The sequence below is a fragment of the Catharus ustulatus genome, unplaced genomic scaffold (assembly GCF_009819885.2).
Source record: "Catharus ustulatus isolate bCatUst1 unplaced genomic scaffold, bCatUst1.pri.v2 scaffold_85_arrow_ctg1, whole genome shotgun sequence".
In the NCBI taxonomy this organism is placed as follows: Eukaryota; Metazoa; Chordata; class Aves; order Passeriformes; family Turdidae; genus Catharus; species Catharus ustulatus.
This window is the reverse complement of record NW_024879550.1, coordinates 109,077-125,248: the sequence shown is the minus strand read 5'-3', so window position 1 is coordinate 125,248 and position 16,172 is coordinate 109,077. Positions and strand designations below refer to the sequence as shown.

The 16,172-nt window shown below is 50.1% G+C and overlaps 1 protein-coding gene across 2 annotated transcripts; it reads right to left on the bottom strand.

Moving 5' to 3' along the window:
• Nucleotides 1-503: 503 nt before the first annotated feature.
• Nucleotides 504-15,539, bottom strand: LOC117011530. Of its 2 annotated transcripts, XM_033086955.1 has the most exons (9): nt 15,463-15,538; nt 13,630-13,688; nt 12,663-12,722; nt 8,902-9,066; nt 7,613-7,777; nt 6,325-6,489; nt 3,752-3,916; nt 2,459-2,623; nt 504-1,330 (listed from the first exon to the last, which is right to left on the bottom strand). In XM_033086955.1, the coding sequence occupies exons 1-8, from the start codon at nt 15,510-15,512 to the stop codon at nt 2,526-2,528; spliced, it is 927 nt and encodes a 308-aa protein (XP_032942846.1). In that variant the 5' UTR covers nt 15,513-15,538; the 3' UTR covers nt 504-1,330; nt 2,459-2,525. The 2 variants fall into 2 exon arrangements, with proteins under 2 accessions (XP_032942846.1, XP_032942847.1); XM_033086956.1 differs by lacking the exon at nt 12,663-12,722 and having other exon boundaries at nt 15,463-15,539.
• Nucleotides 15,540-16,172: the final 633 nt, after the last annotated feature.

The following is a 16,172-nucleotide window of genomic DNA, read 5'->3' as shown; positions in this document are numbered from 1 at the left end:
GATGCTTAAAGTTTTAGTTTTCATGTTTTTTAAATTCTGTACTGCCTTAGTGTGTGATTCTGAACTTCATATAAAGTGTTAGTAAGTTCTTTTCACAGGGTAGTTAGACAAAACAGTCCTTTTCCAGCCTGAGAACCAAGGACAGCCCTTAAAGCCCAAAAAGCATAAACAACGGTGAATTAAAGACAGCAAACTGAGATAATGGGACTTTATAACCTGAAGATGTAATTGGGAAATTAGCCCCAATATGTAAATTGATCAAATTTTATAAAAGTTTGAAAACTGGCCATCCATCTTGCATCCAACTTATGTGGATGCAACTTGAGCCACAGCCAGGCTCTTGTACTGCCCAAGGTGTATCCTTTAAATAACTACTTTATGACTTTAACTCTGTCTAGCCTCTATTCCAGATCAGCCTCTGTAGGTATCACTGTCTCACCTGTAACTCTTGTATCATGTTGCTGTTGAGAGGGATATCACACAAAGGGAGGGATGCAGCACACTTCAGAAGGACACTTTCTGTTTATTACAACAGCGTTCTGTGTTTTATACACTACACGAAGTTTACACTTTATTCATTGGTTACAACTGATCAACACAACGCTCATTGTTGCAAAGCAGTCTTCACCACTGTTTTCAAATAACTTTCACATCTTCTTCTTCTCTTCTCCATGCCAATGGCCTTGGTAAAACTGCTTTCAGAAGTAAACCTTATCAGTTAACTCTGGCTCAAAGAACAGCTGTCAGCCCCTTCCACAGTACCATAGCTTGAATTCAATTCACAGCTTGAGGCAAAAGTTGGTGGACTATCATCTCCATGCTGCATTCCAGGGCTTGTAGCAATGTATCTGAACAGTTTAGGCCATCAGCTGTATCAAGTGCACCAGCGAAACTATATTTATCTGTTTTTCTACATTTTTTTCTTTAGACTATTGCTTAAAACAGGTACACTGGAGGAGCCATTTTTAGGTGCTTTGCTGCAGTCAATCAAACTTTCTGGAACTCTTCAAGGCTACTGAAACATAAATTGTGCTAAACTGAGAGAGAAGTAGCTGAAAAACAGAAGACCAAGATTCGAAGAGACAAGATGAAGGTGGGTGTTGATGCTCTGGACTTCAACCAATCATTTAACCTACAAAACCCGTGCACGGCACACGGAAAAGATAGAAACACCAATCAAAAAATGTGTGACAGCGTGAACAGTAGTTTTAGAATGCACATGTACGGTTAAAAGTAAACAATAAATTAGCCTATGCATAATCATATGGATTTGCTGTCCAGAAGTCATCTGTTCCCACAAGGGCTCATGCACTTTCCTACTCCTTGTTTCCTGTGAAGAAAGAACAATATCATTAGGCCAGGGATGTTTCCCCCTTGAGCAGGAAACCACCTATCTGACACAAGTGGGCCCAAAGCCTCTGATTTAACCTCTCTGACACAGGGTCTCTCCTCATGGCTCTCCTGTGGGTGGTTTTTTCCTCCCTTGTACCCCCTTAGAAATCCTCAACTCACAGGAAATCCATCAGGTCATGAAGGCACAATGTAGAAATGATTTTCCCTTTATCGTCAGACTTTTAGAAGGGAGCAGACAAGAAACACAGAGCAAATATTCAACTCTTTTCAACCTTTCATTTCTGCTTTCTGGAGCCAAAGAAATAGAGTTCCAGCTTTTAAAAGGGGGTCAAAGGCTTAATTCTAAGCCCACAATGGTTTGAGCCTGCAGGAATTCCAGGGGTTTTTCCCTGGCCTGCTCTGGGTTGCCCCTTGCCTTGGCTTCGCAGGCTGCAGCTGCAGCAAGAACAGGCCCCAGAGTCAGGGAAGGTCGATCCTTCCTCAGCTTTCCCTGCCCTGGGGCAAGAGGCTGTTCCCAACACACTTTGTGTCCAGCCTGAGCCAGGCCCAGGGCCACAGGTTGGGGCCAGCCAGGCCACATTGCAGTCTGTGCCCCAGCTGACTCCTTCCCCTGCCCAGCACCAGCTCCTGCAGGCACAGTTGCTCTCCGCAGGCCCTGCGCTCACAGACACGGCCAGCCTCTGCTCAGGGAACCTCCTCTCCCTGCTCATCAGTAGCAGGGAAACAAGGTTGATCTCACACGGGTCCCAGCACGGCACCACCAGAGGGGGAGCACCAGAAGGGCAGTGAGGAAAGGGAGAGAGACGGGAACAGGACTGCAAGGGGGAACCCTTAGTAAGTCTCTGGCAATGAGAGAACTCCCAGCACACATCCTCTGCAATGATGAGGGACACAAGAGGGACTTTGTGCACCTGCACCTGCAGAGAACACTTCAGCATGGAGGTGTTTCAGTGCCATGGACCACAGAAGCTGTTCCCCATGGAAGGACTGTCCCTGCCCATGGCCTCTGAGGAGCTGAGCAGGATGAGCTCACAGGGTGCTTGCAATGTAGAACAGCTTCTGCCTTCACATGGATGAAAGTCTAATTAGCAATGGCCCTGCTTACTTTGGTTCTTCTGCACCCCGGCTATGACATCTTGAATCTCATGAATAATGGTTTTTGGCGAATCATTTCAATCTTCTGCCAGAGTTTTAATTCTATGGGAGAGTAGCAGGATATTCTTGTTCAGCTTAAATTCCAGGTCCTCTGCACTTTCCTCTTCCTTATTGCCTGTGAAGAAAAAACATGTCAGTGGGCGACTGAAGTTTCCTCCTTGAACAGGAGACCAGCTCTCTGATAAGAGTCTTGCCCACAGGCTCTGATTTAACCTCCCTGACACAGAGTCTCCCCTCATGGCTCTCCTGTGGGCGGTTTTTTTCTTCCTCCTTCCTCCATAGAAATCCTCAACTCACAGGAAATCCATCAGGCCATGAAGGCACAATGTAGAAATGATTTTCCCTTTATCCTCAGACTGTTTGAAGGGAGTGGACAAGAAACACAGAGCAAATATTCAATTCTTTTCAACCTTTCAGTTTTGCTTTCTGCAGCTCAATAAATAAAGCTCCAGCTTTAAAAAGTGGGCCAAAGGTTAAATTCAAAGTCCCCAGTTGTTTGAGCCTGCAGGAATTCCAGGGGTTTTTCCCTGGCCTGCTCTGGGTTGCCCTTTGCCATGGCTTCGCAGGCTGCAGCTGCAGCAAGAACAGGTCCCAGGGTCAGGGAAGGCCGATCCTTCCTCAGCTTTCCCTGTCCTGTGGGCAAGAGGCTGTTCCCAACACACTTTGTGTCCAGCCTGATCCAGGCCCAGGGCCACAGGCTGGGGCCAGCCAGGCCACATTGCAGTCTGTGCCCCAGCTGACTCCTTCCCCTGCCCAGCACCAGCTCCTGCAGGCACAGCTGCTCTCCGCAGGCCCTGCGCTCACAGACACGGCCAGCCTCTGCTCAGGGAACCTCCTCTCCCTGCTCAGCATCAGCAGGGAAACAAGGCTGATCTCACACGGGCCCCAGCATGGCTCCAGCAGTGGGGCAGCACCAGAAGGGCAGTGGGGAAAGGGAGAGAGATGGGAACAGGACTTCAAGGGGGATCCTTAGCAAGTCTCTGGCAATGAGAGAACTCTCAGCACACACCCTCTGCAAAGATGAGGGACACAAGAGGGACTTTGAGCACCTGCACCTGCAGAGAACACTTCAGCATGGAGGTGTTTCAGTGCCATGGACCCCAGAAGCTGTTCCCCATGGAAGGACTGTCCCTGGCCATGGCCTCTGAGGAGCTGAGCAGGATGAGCTCACAGGGTACTTGGCCTGTAGAGCAGCATCTGCCTTCAGATGGATGAAAGTCTAATTGGTAATGGCCCTGCTCACCTTTCTTCTTCTTCAGGTCTGCTTTCAGAACCTTAAGCTTATGATTCATCCACTCCAGACAATCCTTTATATCTTCTTCCAGAGTCTGGGTTTTAAGTGAGAGGTCCCGGATCTTCTCATTCAACCTGCGTTCCAGGGCAAATGCAATATCCTCTTCCGTATATACTGTGACGAAAGAACAATGTCACAGATATTTCCTCCTTGTACAGGAGACCAGCTCTCTGATAGAGGCATGTTCAAAGGCTCTGATTTAACCTCCCTGACACAAGGTCTCCCCTCATGGCTCTCCTGTGGGTGGTTTCATCCTTCCTCCTTCCTACATAGAAGTCCTCAACTCACAGGAATTCCATTTGGCCATGAAGGCACAATCTAGAAATGCTTTTCCCTTTATCATCAGACTTTTATAAGGGAGGGGAGAAAAAACACAGAACCAATTTTGATCTCTTTTCAACCGTTCATTTCTGCTTTCTGCACCCCAAGAAATAGAGCTCCAGCTTTGAAAAGTGGGAAAAAGGCTTAATTCTAAGCCGACAATGGCTGGAGGCAGCAGGAATTCCAGGGGTTTCCCTGGCCTACTCCAGGCTGCTCCTTGTCATGGCTTCGCAGGCTGCAGCTGCAGCAAGAACAGGCCTCAGGGTCAGGGAAGGCCGATCCTTCCTCAGCTTTCCCTGCCCTGGGGCAAGAGGCTGTTCCCAACACACTTTGTGTCCAGCCTGAGCCAGGCCCAGGGCCACAGGCTGGGGCCAGCCAGGCCACATTGCAGTCTGTGCCCCAGCTGACTCCTTCCCCTGCCCAGCACCAGCTCCTGCAGGCACAGCTGCTCTCCGCAGGCCCTGCACTCACAGACACAGCCAGCCTCTGCTCAGGGAACCTCCTCTCCCTGCTCAGCATCAGCAGGGAAACAAGGCTGATCTCACACGGGCCCCAGCATGGCTCCGGCAGTGGGGTAGCACCAGAAGGGCAGTGGGGAAAGGGAGAGAGATGGGAACAGGACTTCAAGGGGGATCCTTAGCAAGTCTCTGGCAATGAGAGAACTCCCAGCACACATCCTCTGCAAAGATGAGGGACACAAGAGGGACTTTGAGCACCTGCACCTGCAGAGAACACTTCAGCATGGAGGTGTTTCAGTGCCATGGACCACAGAAGCTGTTCCCCATGGAAGGACTGTCCCTGCCCATGGCCTCTGAGGAGCTGAGCAGGATGAGCTCACAGGGTGCTTGCAATGTAGAGCAGCTTCTGCCTTCACATGGATGAAAGTCTAATTAGCAATGGCCCTGCTTACTTTGGTTCTTCTGCATCCCGGCTATGACATCCTGAATCTCATGAATAATGGTTTTTGGCGAATCATTTCAATCTTCTGCCAGAGTTTTAATTCTATGGGAGAGTAGCAGGATATTCTTGTTCAGCTTAAATTCCAGGTCCTCTGCACTTTCCTCTTCCTTATTGCCTGTGAAGAAAAAACATGTCAGTGGGCGACTGAAGTTTCCTCCTTGAACAGGAGACCAGCTCTCTGATAAGAGTCTTGCCCACAGGCTCTGATTTAACCTCCCTGTCACAGAGTCTCCCCTCATGGCTCTCCTGTGGGTGGTTTTTTTCTTCCTCCTTCCTCCATAGAAATCCTCAACTCACAGGAAATCCATCAGGCCATGAAGGCACAATGTAGAAATGATTTTCCCTTTATCCTCAGACTGTTTAAAGGGAGTGGACAAGAAACACAGAGCAAATATTCAACTCTTTTCAACCTTTCAATTCTGCTTTCTGCAGCCCAAGAAATAAAGCTCCAGCTTTGAAAAGTGGGCCAAAGGTTAAATTCAAAGTCCCCAGTTGTTTGAGCCTGCAGGAATTCCAGGGGTTTCCCTGGTCTGCTCTGAGCTGCCCCTTGCCATGGCTTCGCAGGCAGCAGCTGCAGCAAGAACAGGCCTCAGGGTCAGGGAAGGCCGATCCTTCCTCAGCTTTCCCTGCCCTGTGGGCAAGAGGCTGTTGCCAACACACTTTGTGTCCAGCCTGAGCCAGGCCCAGGGCCACAGGCTGGGGCCAGCCAGGCCACATTGCAGTCTGTGCCCCAGCTGACTCCTTCCCCTGCCCAGCACCAGCTCCTGCAGGCACAGCTGCTCTCCGCAGGCCCTGCGCTCACAGACACGGCCAGCCTCTGCTCAGGGAACCTCCTCTCCCTGCTCAGCATCAGCAGGGAAACAAGGCTGATCTCACACGGGCCCCAGCATGGCTCCAGCAGAGGGGCAGCACCAGAAGGGCAGTGGGGAAATGCAGAGAGAAAGGAACAGGACTTCAAGGGGAATGCTTAGCAAGTCTCTGGCAATGAGAGAACTCCCAGCACACACCCTCTGCAAAGATGAGGGACACAAGAGGGACTTTGATCACCTGCACCTGCAGAGAACACTTCAGCATGGAGGTGTTTCAGTTCCATGGACCCCAGAAGCTGTTCCCCATGGAAGGACTGTCCCTGGCCAGGGCCTCTGAGGAACTGAGCAGGATGAGCTCACAGGGTGCTTGCAATGTAGAGCAGCATCTGCCTTCACATGGATGAAAGTCTAATTGGCAATGGCCCTGCTCACCTTGATTCTTCTTCAGTTCTGCTCTGACATTGTTAAGCTCATGCTTTATGGTCTCCAGACCTTCAAGGAAATCTTTTTCAAGAGTTTCAAATCTATGGGAGAGCTGCCGGTCTTTCTTCCTCAAGAAGGATTTCAGGGCCAATACAATATCCTCTTCCTTCTTTCCTGTGGAGGAAAAATGAAGTCACAGGGCAACTGATGTTTCCTCCTTGAGCAGGAGACCAGCTCTCGGATAGAGGTATGTTCAAAGGCTCTGGTTTACCCTCCCTGAAATAGTGTCTCAGGGCTCTCCTGTGGGTGGTTTTTTCCTTCCTCCTTTCTCCACATAAAACGTCAACTCACAGGAATTTCATTTGGACATGAAGGCACAATCTGGAAATGCTTTTCGTTCTACCCTCACATTTTTGGAAGGAAGGGGATCAGAAACACAGAGTAAATATTCAACTCTTTTCAACCTTTCAGTTCTGCTTTCTACAGCCCAAGAAATAAAGCTCCAGCTTTGAAAAGTAGGCCAAAGGTTTAATTCAAAGTCCCCAGTCGTTTGAGCCTGCAGGAATTCCAGGGGTTTTTCCCTGGCCTGCTCTGGGTTGCCCCTTGCCATGGCTTCGCAGGCTGCAGCTGCAGCAAGAACAGGCCCCAGGGTCAGGGAAGGCCGATCCTTCCTCAGCTTTCCCTGCCCTGCGGAAAGAGGCTGTTGCCAACACACTTTGTGTCCAGTCTGAGCCAGGCCCAGGGCCACAGGCTGGGGCCAGCCAGGCCACATTGCAGTCTGTGCCCCAGCTGACTCCTTCCCCTGCCCAGCACCAGCTCCTGCAGGCACAGCTGCTCTCCGCAGGCCCTGCGCTCACAGACACGGCCAGCCTCTGCTCAGGGAACCTCCTCTCCCTGCTCATCATCAGCAGGGAAACAAGGCTGATCTCACACGGGCCCCAGCACGGCACCAGCAGTGGGGCAGCACCAGAAGGGCAGTGGGGAAATGGAGAGAGATGGGAACAGGACTTCAAGGGGGATCCTTAGCAAGTCTCTGGCAATGAGAGAACTCCCAGCACACACCCTCTGCAAAGATGAGGGACACAAGAGGGACTTTGAGCACCTGCACCTGCAGAGAACACTTCAGCATGGAGGTGTTTCAGTGCCATGGACCACAGAAGCTGTTCCCCATGGATGGACTGTTCCTGCCCATGGCCTCTGAGGAGCTGAGCAGGATGAGCTCACAGGGTGCTTGGCCTGTAGAGCAGCTTCTGCCTTCAGGTGGATGAAAGTCTAATTGGCAATGGCACCTGCTTACTTTGGTTCTTCTCCAGCTCCGCTCTGATATCCTTAAGCTCATGATTTATGGCTTCCAGACCCTCCTGGGATTCTTTTTCTAGAGATGCAACTTTGTGGGACAGCTCCTGGTTTTTCTTCTTCAAGAAGGATTCCAGAGGATATGCAATATCCTCCTCCTTATTTCCTGTGAAGAAGGAACAATGTCACTGGGCAACTGAAGATTCCTCTTTTAGCGTAAGACCCGTTCTCAGACACAGGCATGCCCATAGAATCTGATTTAATATCCCAGACACAGGATCTCTCCTCAGGGCTCTCCTGTCGGTGGTTTTTTCCTTCTGCCTTCCACCTTAGAAATCCCCACCTCACACGACTTATGTTTAGCTGTGAAGGCACAATCTAGAAATGGTTTTCACTTTACCCTAAGAGCTTTAGTAGGGAGGGGACAATAAACAAAACCAAATTTTAATCTCTTTTCAACCTTTCATTTATGCCTTCTGAAGGCCAAGAAATAGAGCTCCAGCTTTGAAAAGCGGGCCAAAGGCTAAATTCAAAGTCCCCAGTTGTTTGAGCCTGCAGGAATTCCAGGGGTTTCCCTGGCCTGCTCTGGGCTGCCCTTTGCCATGGCTTTGCTGGCTGCAGCTGCAGCAAGAACAGGCCCCAGGGTCAGGGAAGGCCGATCCTTCCTCAGCTTTCCCTGCCCTGGGGCAAGAGGCTGTTCCCAACACACTTTGTGTCCAGCCTGAGCCAGGCCCAGGGCCACAGGCTGGGGCCAGCCAGGCCACATTGCAGTCTGTGCCCCAGCTGACTCCTTCCCCTGCCCAGCACCAGCTCCTGCAGGCACAGCTGCTCTCCGCAGGCCCTGCGCTCACAGACACGGCCAGCCTCTGCTCAGGGAACCTCCTCTCCCTGCTCAGCATCAGCAGGGAAACAAGGCTGATCTCACACGGGCCCCAGCATGGCTCCAGCAGTGCGGGAGCACCAGAAGGGCAGTGGGGAAAGGGAGAGAGATGGGAACAGGACTTCAAGGGGGATCCTTAGCAAGTCTCTGGCAATGAGAGAACTCCCAGCACACATCCTCTGCAAAGATGAGGGACACAAGAGGGACTTTGAACACCTGCACCTGCAGAGAACACTTCAGCATGGAGGTGTTTCAGTGCCATGGACCCCAGAAGCTGTTCCCCATGGAAGGACTGTCCCTGGCCATGGCCTCTGAGGAGCTGAGCAGGATGAGCTCACAGGGTGCTTGCAATGTAGAGCAGCTTCTGCCTTCAGGTGGATGAAAATCTAATTGGCAATGGCCCTGCTCACCTTGATTCTTCTGCAGCTCCGCTCTGACATCCTTAAGCTCATTCTTAATGCTCTCCAGGCCTTCTTGGAAATTTTTTTCCAGAGTTTCAACTCTGTGGGACAGGTTCTGGTTATTCTTCTTCAACATGGATTCCCGGGCCCATGCACTTTCTAGTTTCTTCCTTCCTGTGAAGAAAGAACGATGTCACTGGGCCACTGATGCTTCCTCCTTGACCAAAAGACCAGCTCTCTGACACAAGCCTGCCCATAGAATCTGATTTTTCCTCCCTGACACAGTGTCTGTCCTCACTGATCTCGTGTGGGTGGTTTTTTCCTTCCTGCTTTCCTCTTAGAAATCCTCACCCCACAGAAATTCCATTTGGACATGAAGGAAAAATCTGGAAATGGTTATCTGATTACCCTCAGACTTCTAGAAAGGAGAGGACAAGAAATGGAAAGGAAATTTTCAACTCTTTTCCACCTTTCATTTGTGTTTTCTGCAGCCCAATAAACAAAGCTCCAGCTTTGAAAAGTAGGCCAAAGGCTAAATTCAAAGTCCCCAGTCGTTTGAGCCAGCAGGAATTCCAGTGGTTTGCCAGGCCTGCTCTGGGCTGCCCTTTGCCTTGGCTTTGCTGGCTGCAGCTGCAGCAAGAACAGGCCCCAGGGTCAGGGAAGGCCGATCCTTCCTCAGCTTTCCCTGCCCTGCGGAAAGAGGCTGTTGCCAACACACTTTGTGTCCAGTCTGAGCCAGGCCCAGGGCCACAGGCTGGGGCCAGCCAGGCCACATTGCAGTCTGTGCCCCAGCTGACTCCTTCCCCTGCCCAGCACCAGCTCCTGCAGGCACAGCTGCTCTCCGCAGGCCCTGCGCTCACAGACACGGCCAGCCTCTGCTCAGGGAACCTCCTCTCCCTGCTCAGCATCAGCAGGGAAACAAGGCTGATCTCACACGGGCCCCAGCATGGCTCCAGCAGTGCGGGAGCACCAGAAGGGCAGTGGGGAAAGGGAGAGAGATGGGAACAGGACTTCAAGGGGAATGCTTAGCAAGTCTCTGGCAATGAGAGAACTCCCAGCACACATCCTCTGCAAAGATGAGGGACACAAGAGGGACTTTGAGCACCTGCACCTGCAGAGAACACTTCAGCACGGAGGTGTTTCAGTGCCATGGACCCCAGAAGCTGTTCCCCATGGAAGGACTGTCCCTGCCCATGGCCTCTGAGGAGCTGAGCAGGATGAGCTCACAGTGTGTTTGGCCTGTGGAGCAGCTTCTGCCTTCACATGGATGAAAGTCTAATTGGCAATGGCCTCACTTACCTTGTTTCTTCGCTAACACTCTGAAGCTCATACTGTATGTGTCTTAGTTTACAATACATTATGGTATAAAAGGTATCTATTCCATCACCATCTGTTGAGGGTGGGGGCAGTGATCCTTATCTCCGTGGGAAATGTTTGCTAATGGCCCATCCATTGAAACCAGGTGAGGCATTGTTTTTCTCTTGTCACAACCCATCCTTCCTGGAGTGAGGTATCTTCTGCTGATGGCCTATTGAGTCCCATTGTGGGATAGATAAAATTACTTCATCCCATTGGAAGTTGCTCCAGCCAGGGGGAAGAGCCCAACATTTCTTATCATAACAAAAACAGAGGTTTTGGGCCACTAAAGTAGCCCTTTCTCCACTGGACTCCAGAGGAAAACCTGATTTTTCCACATCACCACTGGATCTCTGGAAGGAAACTGCCCCTTCTACAGAACCACTGCTTCTACTGAACCACATCTGTCACTGCAAGAGGACTGCAGCCACCATTTAATGGGATTGCTACCAACACCCTGCCTGATGGGGTGTCAGGTTGTACTCTGACTCTGTCAGGTTTTGGAGTTTGTTTCTTTGTAGTACTTTATTTCTATTTTAATTTCCCTAGTAAAGAATTGTTATTCCTAATTCCCATATCTTTACTTGAGAGCCCCTTGATTTTAAAATTATAATAATTTACAGGGAGGGGCGTTTACATTCTCCATTTCAAAAAGGGGCTCCTGGCTTTCTTAGCAGACACCTGTTATCCAAACTAGGACAGTGTGGATTTGTAATTTTTTGAAATCTTCATACCAAGCCTCCATTTTATTCTTGAGGTTGTGGAAATGCTTGCCCATCTTGGATTTCAGGTTCTTTGTGGTCTTCTTCCTCTCTCTCCTTCTTCTAGAAAAACATTGGTGTCAGTGGGAAACTGACATTACTCCCTTGACCAGAAAAAATACCCATGCTCATATCTTCTTTATAAATTCTGTTCTTGAGGATCTCTTCTTAGTTCTTGCTGCAGGTTGGTTTTTTGTTCCTCTCTCAGGACAAGTAATCACTTCAGAGGAATTAATCATTGTGCTCAAAGTGCAATCCAGAAATGAAGTATTCTTTTTTTTTTTTTTTTTTTTTTTATTTCTTTATTCAGAGGGGAAACAAGTATCTCAGCCTTAGTTCCCTCATGTTCTGCCCATTTACCAATTCGTTTGCTCCAGACCTCTTTTTCTTAAGATCATCTTTTCTAATTCAGCCGCCTTGGAAAAGAATTCACTCATCCCAGAGATGTGGAATTCACAGGCTGATGCACCTGTGGGTACCACTAACTACGACCCTGGCTTTCAAATCCTATTGCAACAGGAGTTTGCTTGGGGAAGGAGCCTTGGCCTCCCTACTGTAGCCCCAGTTTTCTTCCTCACGTGCAGACTTTTTCTCTAACAGCTTTTTCCGGTTGTAAGGAGTTTTGGCACCACTGAGAGCACTGCTGAGCATGGACTTGGAGCTCCTGTGCTGCTGGTGAGGAATACTGGGAGGGATCCCGTTGCCTCCTCATAGCCCAAAGGTCTGGACAGCGTGGAGAGGCCAGGTAACACTAAATTCCAAGTGTTCCTTGCAGAAATTACCTTCCCCTGCCAGCACCCAGCTGGCAAGAGCAGGGGCAGGACAGCTGCCCTTAGAATCCAGGGGGTGGGATCCAGCAGAGGCCAGGCTGTCCTGGTCTGTGCTGGGAAAAGCCCACTGCTGGAATATCTCTGTACCCTGGGATCCTGGGGTCCTGCAAGGGGACTGGATGGGGAAGGGCAGTATAACAAAGGACTGGCTGGAGGCCTTTGGAAATGGGAATTTATGGACAATGGGACTGTTTGATCTGACTGCATGACAGACCTCTGGATCTCCTTCTTGCTTGGCAGGGTTTAGTTTCCAGGTAGTGTGGGCAAGGACTGGCACTGAGCTGCACAGAAAGGCTTCTGCCTTTTGTCCCTGTAGCTAAGCCCAGGATGAGATTCTTCCTTAAAGAAAGGACAGGAAATCCCAGAAGGGATGTGCTATGCCTTTGAAATAGCTACCAATTGTGAGGAACACGCCCTGCTAGAGTAGGACATGTCTCTGGTCAAAGAAGGTCATCCCTCTCACCAAACTGATCCCACCCCAAAGGCCAGGCTTTCTGCTATGCTCTCAGGGAAGAGACCTCCACTGGCCTCGCTTCCCTCAGGGAGGGATAACACATCCTATCCCACCCCATCCCTTCCGATCCCACCCCATCCCTTCCGATCCCACCCCATCCCTTCCGATCCCATCCCATCCTTTCCCATCCCACCCAATCCCTTCCAATCCCATCCCATCCTGTCACGTCCTGTCCCATGCTGTCCCATCTAATCCCATCCCATCCCATCCCACCCCATCCCACGCCATCCCACCCCATCCCATCGTAACCTGTCTCGTCCCATCCCAAGGATGGTCACAGACAAGAGCAATGGGATGCAGCAAACTTACTTAATTTGAGCAGCATAATTTCGCTAGCCAAACAGGCAGTTGCTGCAGCTACTGCACCTACTGTACCATGGGTACATATGAAAAGAAAATGAAAAAGAAAATCAGGACATTTAACAAGGGCCTTTCCCCAAGGAACTCCAGGACTGCACTGAGCAGGTTCTGGGGCAGAACACATCCAGCAGCTGGCCCAGGAGCCATGAGGTCCTGTGCACCAGGAGCTCCACAACAGTGCTGGAGGGTCCCTGATCCTCAGGGCCACTGAGGTTCCCCTGGGCCAGGAAGCTGCCTCAGCTGCCACAGCTGCCACAGCACTCAGGCACCACACAGGTGCCTCAGTCCCACCAGAGCACAGCCACTCTCACAAGGGTGAGACTCTTCTGCCTCACACACAAGGAGTGAAGAGGAACCTCCCAGGTCCCTTCACTGTCCCTTGGCACATGACCCTCAAAGCCTTGCTCAGCAACACCCCCTGCTAGAGTAAGATGTTTCCCTGGCCAAAGAAGGTCACCCCTCTGACTAAACTGATCCCACTCCAAAGGCCAGGCCTTCTGCTGTGCTCTGGGAGGAGTTCTGCACGCAACGTGCTCAGGGGATAGACCTCCTCTGGCCTCACTTCTCTCAGGGATAACACATTCCATCCCAAGGGGTCCCAAGGATGGCCACAGACAAGAGCAATGGGATACATGAGTCCACACTTACTTATGGACTCAAACTGGCCTCCTTGGAGGCCAATCCTGCCATGAACTCCTTTTTTTGGGGCCATTAGGTTGACATGCGAAGAAAATGAAAAATGAAAAAGAGGAAGCTTCACTATGATATTTCCCTAAGAATTTAAAGAATACTTTGAAGAGCTTATTTGGAACACTGATATCCCTTATACTACTCAAACCTCTGATCTAGTCAGGATTTTAAAATGTACTTGTTTTCCCTTCCCGCACTGTCTACAAAGAAGTAATACTGCTCTTACCAATTAACGGAATCATGTCCTTCTTTCTCGTCTCCCTTGTCCTTTTCTCTTGGTTCACTCTGTAATGCAAGCGAAAAGAGAGGGAAAAGTTTATGTGGTGGGCACAGGACTAGAGAAGATAACACAGTTGATAAGATGTTCTGCTCTTCTCCCACCTGGTACCTAACCCAGCTTGTCTGCCATGGATCTCTGAGAATTCTCACAGACACACACATCATCTTCCTTGGTCAAAATTAAGACCTTCTGCTTTTGCAGAGTGCAGAACCTGGTGTTCAACCCCAGTCACAATTTTCCACAGAGGTAAGGGACCACTTTCCCTTCTTTCAGACTCATATCCTGGAGGTTATCCTGACCAGCTATGAAGAAATAGCTTTCTGTGGAGAAAGGAAGATGCCCACCAAACTTCTCTCACTCCCCCTCTTTAACTGGACAGGAGATAAAAATATGAAAGAAGAGCTCACATAAAGCCTGAGACATCCCTCACCTGGTGCCATCATGGGCAAACCAGACTCAACTTGGGGACAATTGCTTTGCTTTCTCAGCAATTCCCAAAAAAGCAGCAAGCCAAGCAACAAAGACAAAACTGAAACCACCTCACTCCCACCCTCCCCTCCTCCTGGTTGGGAACACACCTGGTGCAGGTGGCTGGGGGCAGCTGCAGTGCCAGATGCAAGTTGAGCTCCAGGTGGGAGCCTGAGACAAGAGCCCCAGTGCCAACAAAGCACAACAAAGGGCACCAAGAGCACTGGCACAGCTGGGGAAGGAACACCGAGAGACCCAAAAGGAGCTGAGGGCTTGGGAGGAAGAGCCAGACTTGAGCCTTGGGCATGCAGACTGTGAGGGGATAAAACTGAGGGGTTCTTTTGTTGGAGGAACAGCTCAGGCTGTTCCTGTGTTACTGCACTGAGAATAAATGGCTTTATGGAATCAGACACCTGAGACTCTGCTGTGGGAAACCTGGGCTGGAACCAGGGAGGACACAGGGGCTGAGGGTGGGACTGGGGACTGTGGGGAGTCCAGCAGGGCCCATTGGGGCACTGGAGCCACTGCTGGGGAGGGGCTCTGGTCCCAGCACTGAACACCTCTGGTGGCTGGAGTGTGATGGCCAGAGCGCCTCAGGAATGGCCAGACTGAAAAGTTTCCTTAACATCCTCTTCTGCAAAGTTGGCTGCAGAAAGCATGGCCTCACTCACCCTTCCACCAAAGCCACCTGTCCCTTCTGACCGCATCCATCAGAGCAGCAATGATGTGGTGAAGGCAGAAGCAGGGACTGCTCAGGAGTGAGGAAAGGTCTGCTCAGGGCACAGCTCGCTGCCGTGCTCTGCTCTCCCTCTCTTTCTGCACTCCATTTTCCTGAGCTGTCTGCTCCCTGTGAATTTTTGATTTCTCTGTAAAGGGCCACTTTTCAGGGAAGGAGGAGGACCTGGACTGAATTAAGGAACCCCTGCCAAAAGCTGCTGCCTGTCAAGAAAGCTTTCCTGGTGTTCAAGGGGAATATAGACCCGGGTGAGGAAAAGAGCTCCACTGAGGACTGTAAATAGAGAAACACCAGCAGGGGCCCAAGAGAAGTCACAGGCCCAGGCCTGTGGCTGTCCCATGGGTTCAGCCCAGGATTGAACCCAGCTCTATTTCCCCCCACTAACTTCTCCTATTTTCCTCTGGTCTGAAAGGAAGGGAAGAATATAAATGGCATAAAATGCTCAATATTTGAGGGGTTTTCTTCTGAAAGCAGAGCAATAGAGTGATGGCTTCTTAAACAGTAACAATGAACAGACGATGTGCACGTGGAGCTGTCCTGAATGTGCCTCTGCTATTATGAACACAGACATTTACCTCAGATCACCACTCATGGAAAGATGGTTGTGCTTCCAGGAATGGGGCATTCCACTTCTCACAGTCAGGGACAAAGTTTTCTCTCTTTATCCCTGTCTCATATTTAGAAAGAGCCCTGACAACAGGTTTAGACAGGAAAATTAAATTCTGCAGGACCATATCTGATATCCTGAGCTAAAGCTGAAGCTTCGAGGGTAAGAAAGAAAAGGAAGAGGGAAAGAGAGGAGAAGGGAGCAGAAAGGAAAAGGCAAATGCAGGATGGAAGGGATGAGAGAAAAAAGAAAAAGAATGGCCAAAAAAAAAAAAAGCATGAAGAAAGGCTCTCTTCTGCATTGTCAGTGATGTCTCTGCTGGCCCGAAAAAAAAAAAGAAAAGAAAAAAAAAGACGCAGCAGCTTCTGAGCTCAAAATCAGCAATCTTGGGTTGTTAGGGGTTCAGAAACTCCCATTCAGGAGCATTTGGGCAAAGAAACTGCAAGTTTGGGAGCTCTGGCACTCAGAAATAGTGATTTAGAGAGCTTTGGGGTCCCAAACACTGATTTAGAGAGATTTGGGGGCTCTGAACAAGCTCAAACTTTAGGCAACATTGGGCTTGAAAAACACCAATCTAGAGAGCATTTGGCTCAAAACCACTGATTTGGGGAAATTTTGGCCTCAGAAGTCCCATCTAGGTAGCTTTCCAGCTCAAAATTCCAATTTAGGGTACTCTTG

Excerpts from the sequence above, each read along its gene's own strand:
- LOC117011530 (XM_033086955.1), bottom strand. The coding sequence starts at position 15,512 with ATGCCCCATTCCTGGAAGCACAACCATCTTTCCATGAGTGGTGATCTG. Across the intron at positions 12,723-13,629 it reads GGACATGATTCCGTTAATTG|TAGGTGCAGTAGCTGCAGCA; the intron begins GTAAGAGCAGTA and ends CCCATGGTACAG. Across the intron at positions 7,778-8,901 it reads GGAGCTGCAGAAGAATCAAG|GAAATAAGGAGGAGGATATT; the intron begins GTGAGCAGGGCC and ends CCTTCTTCACAG.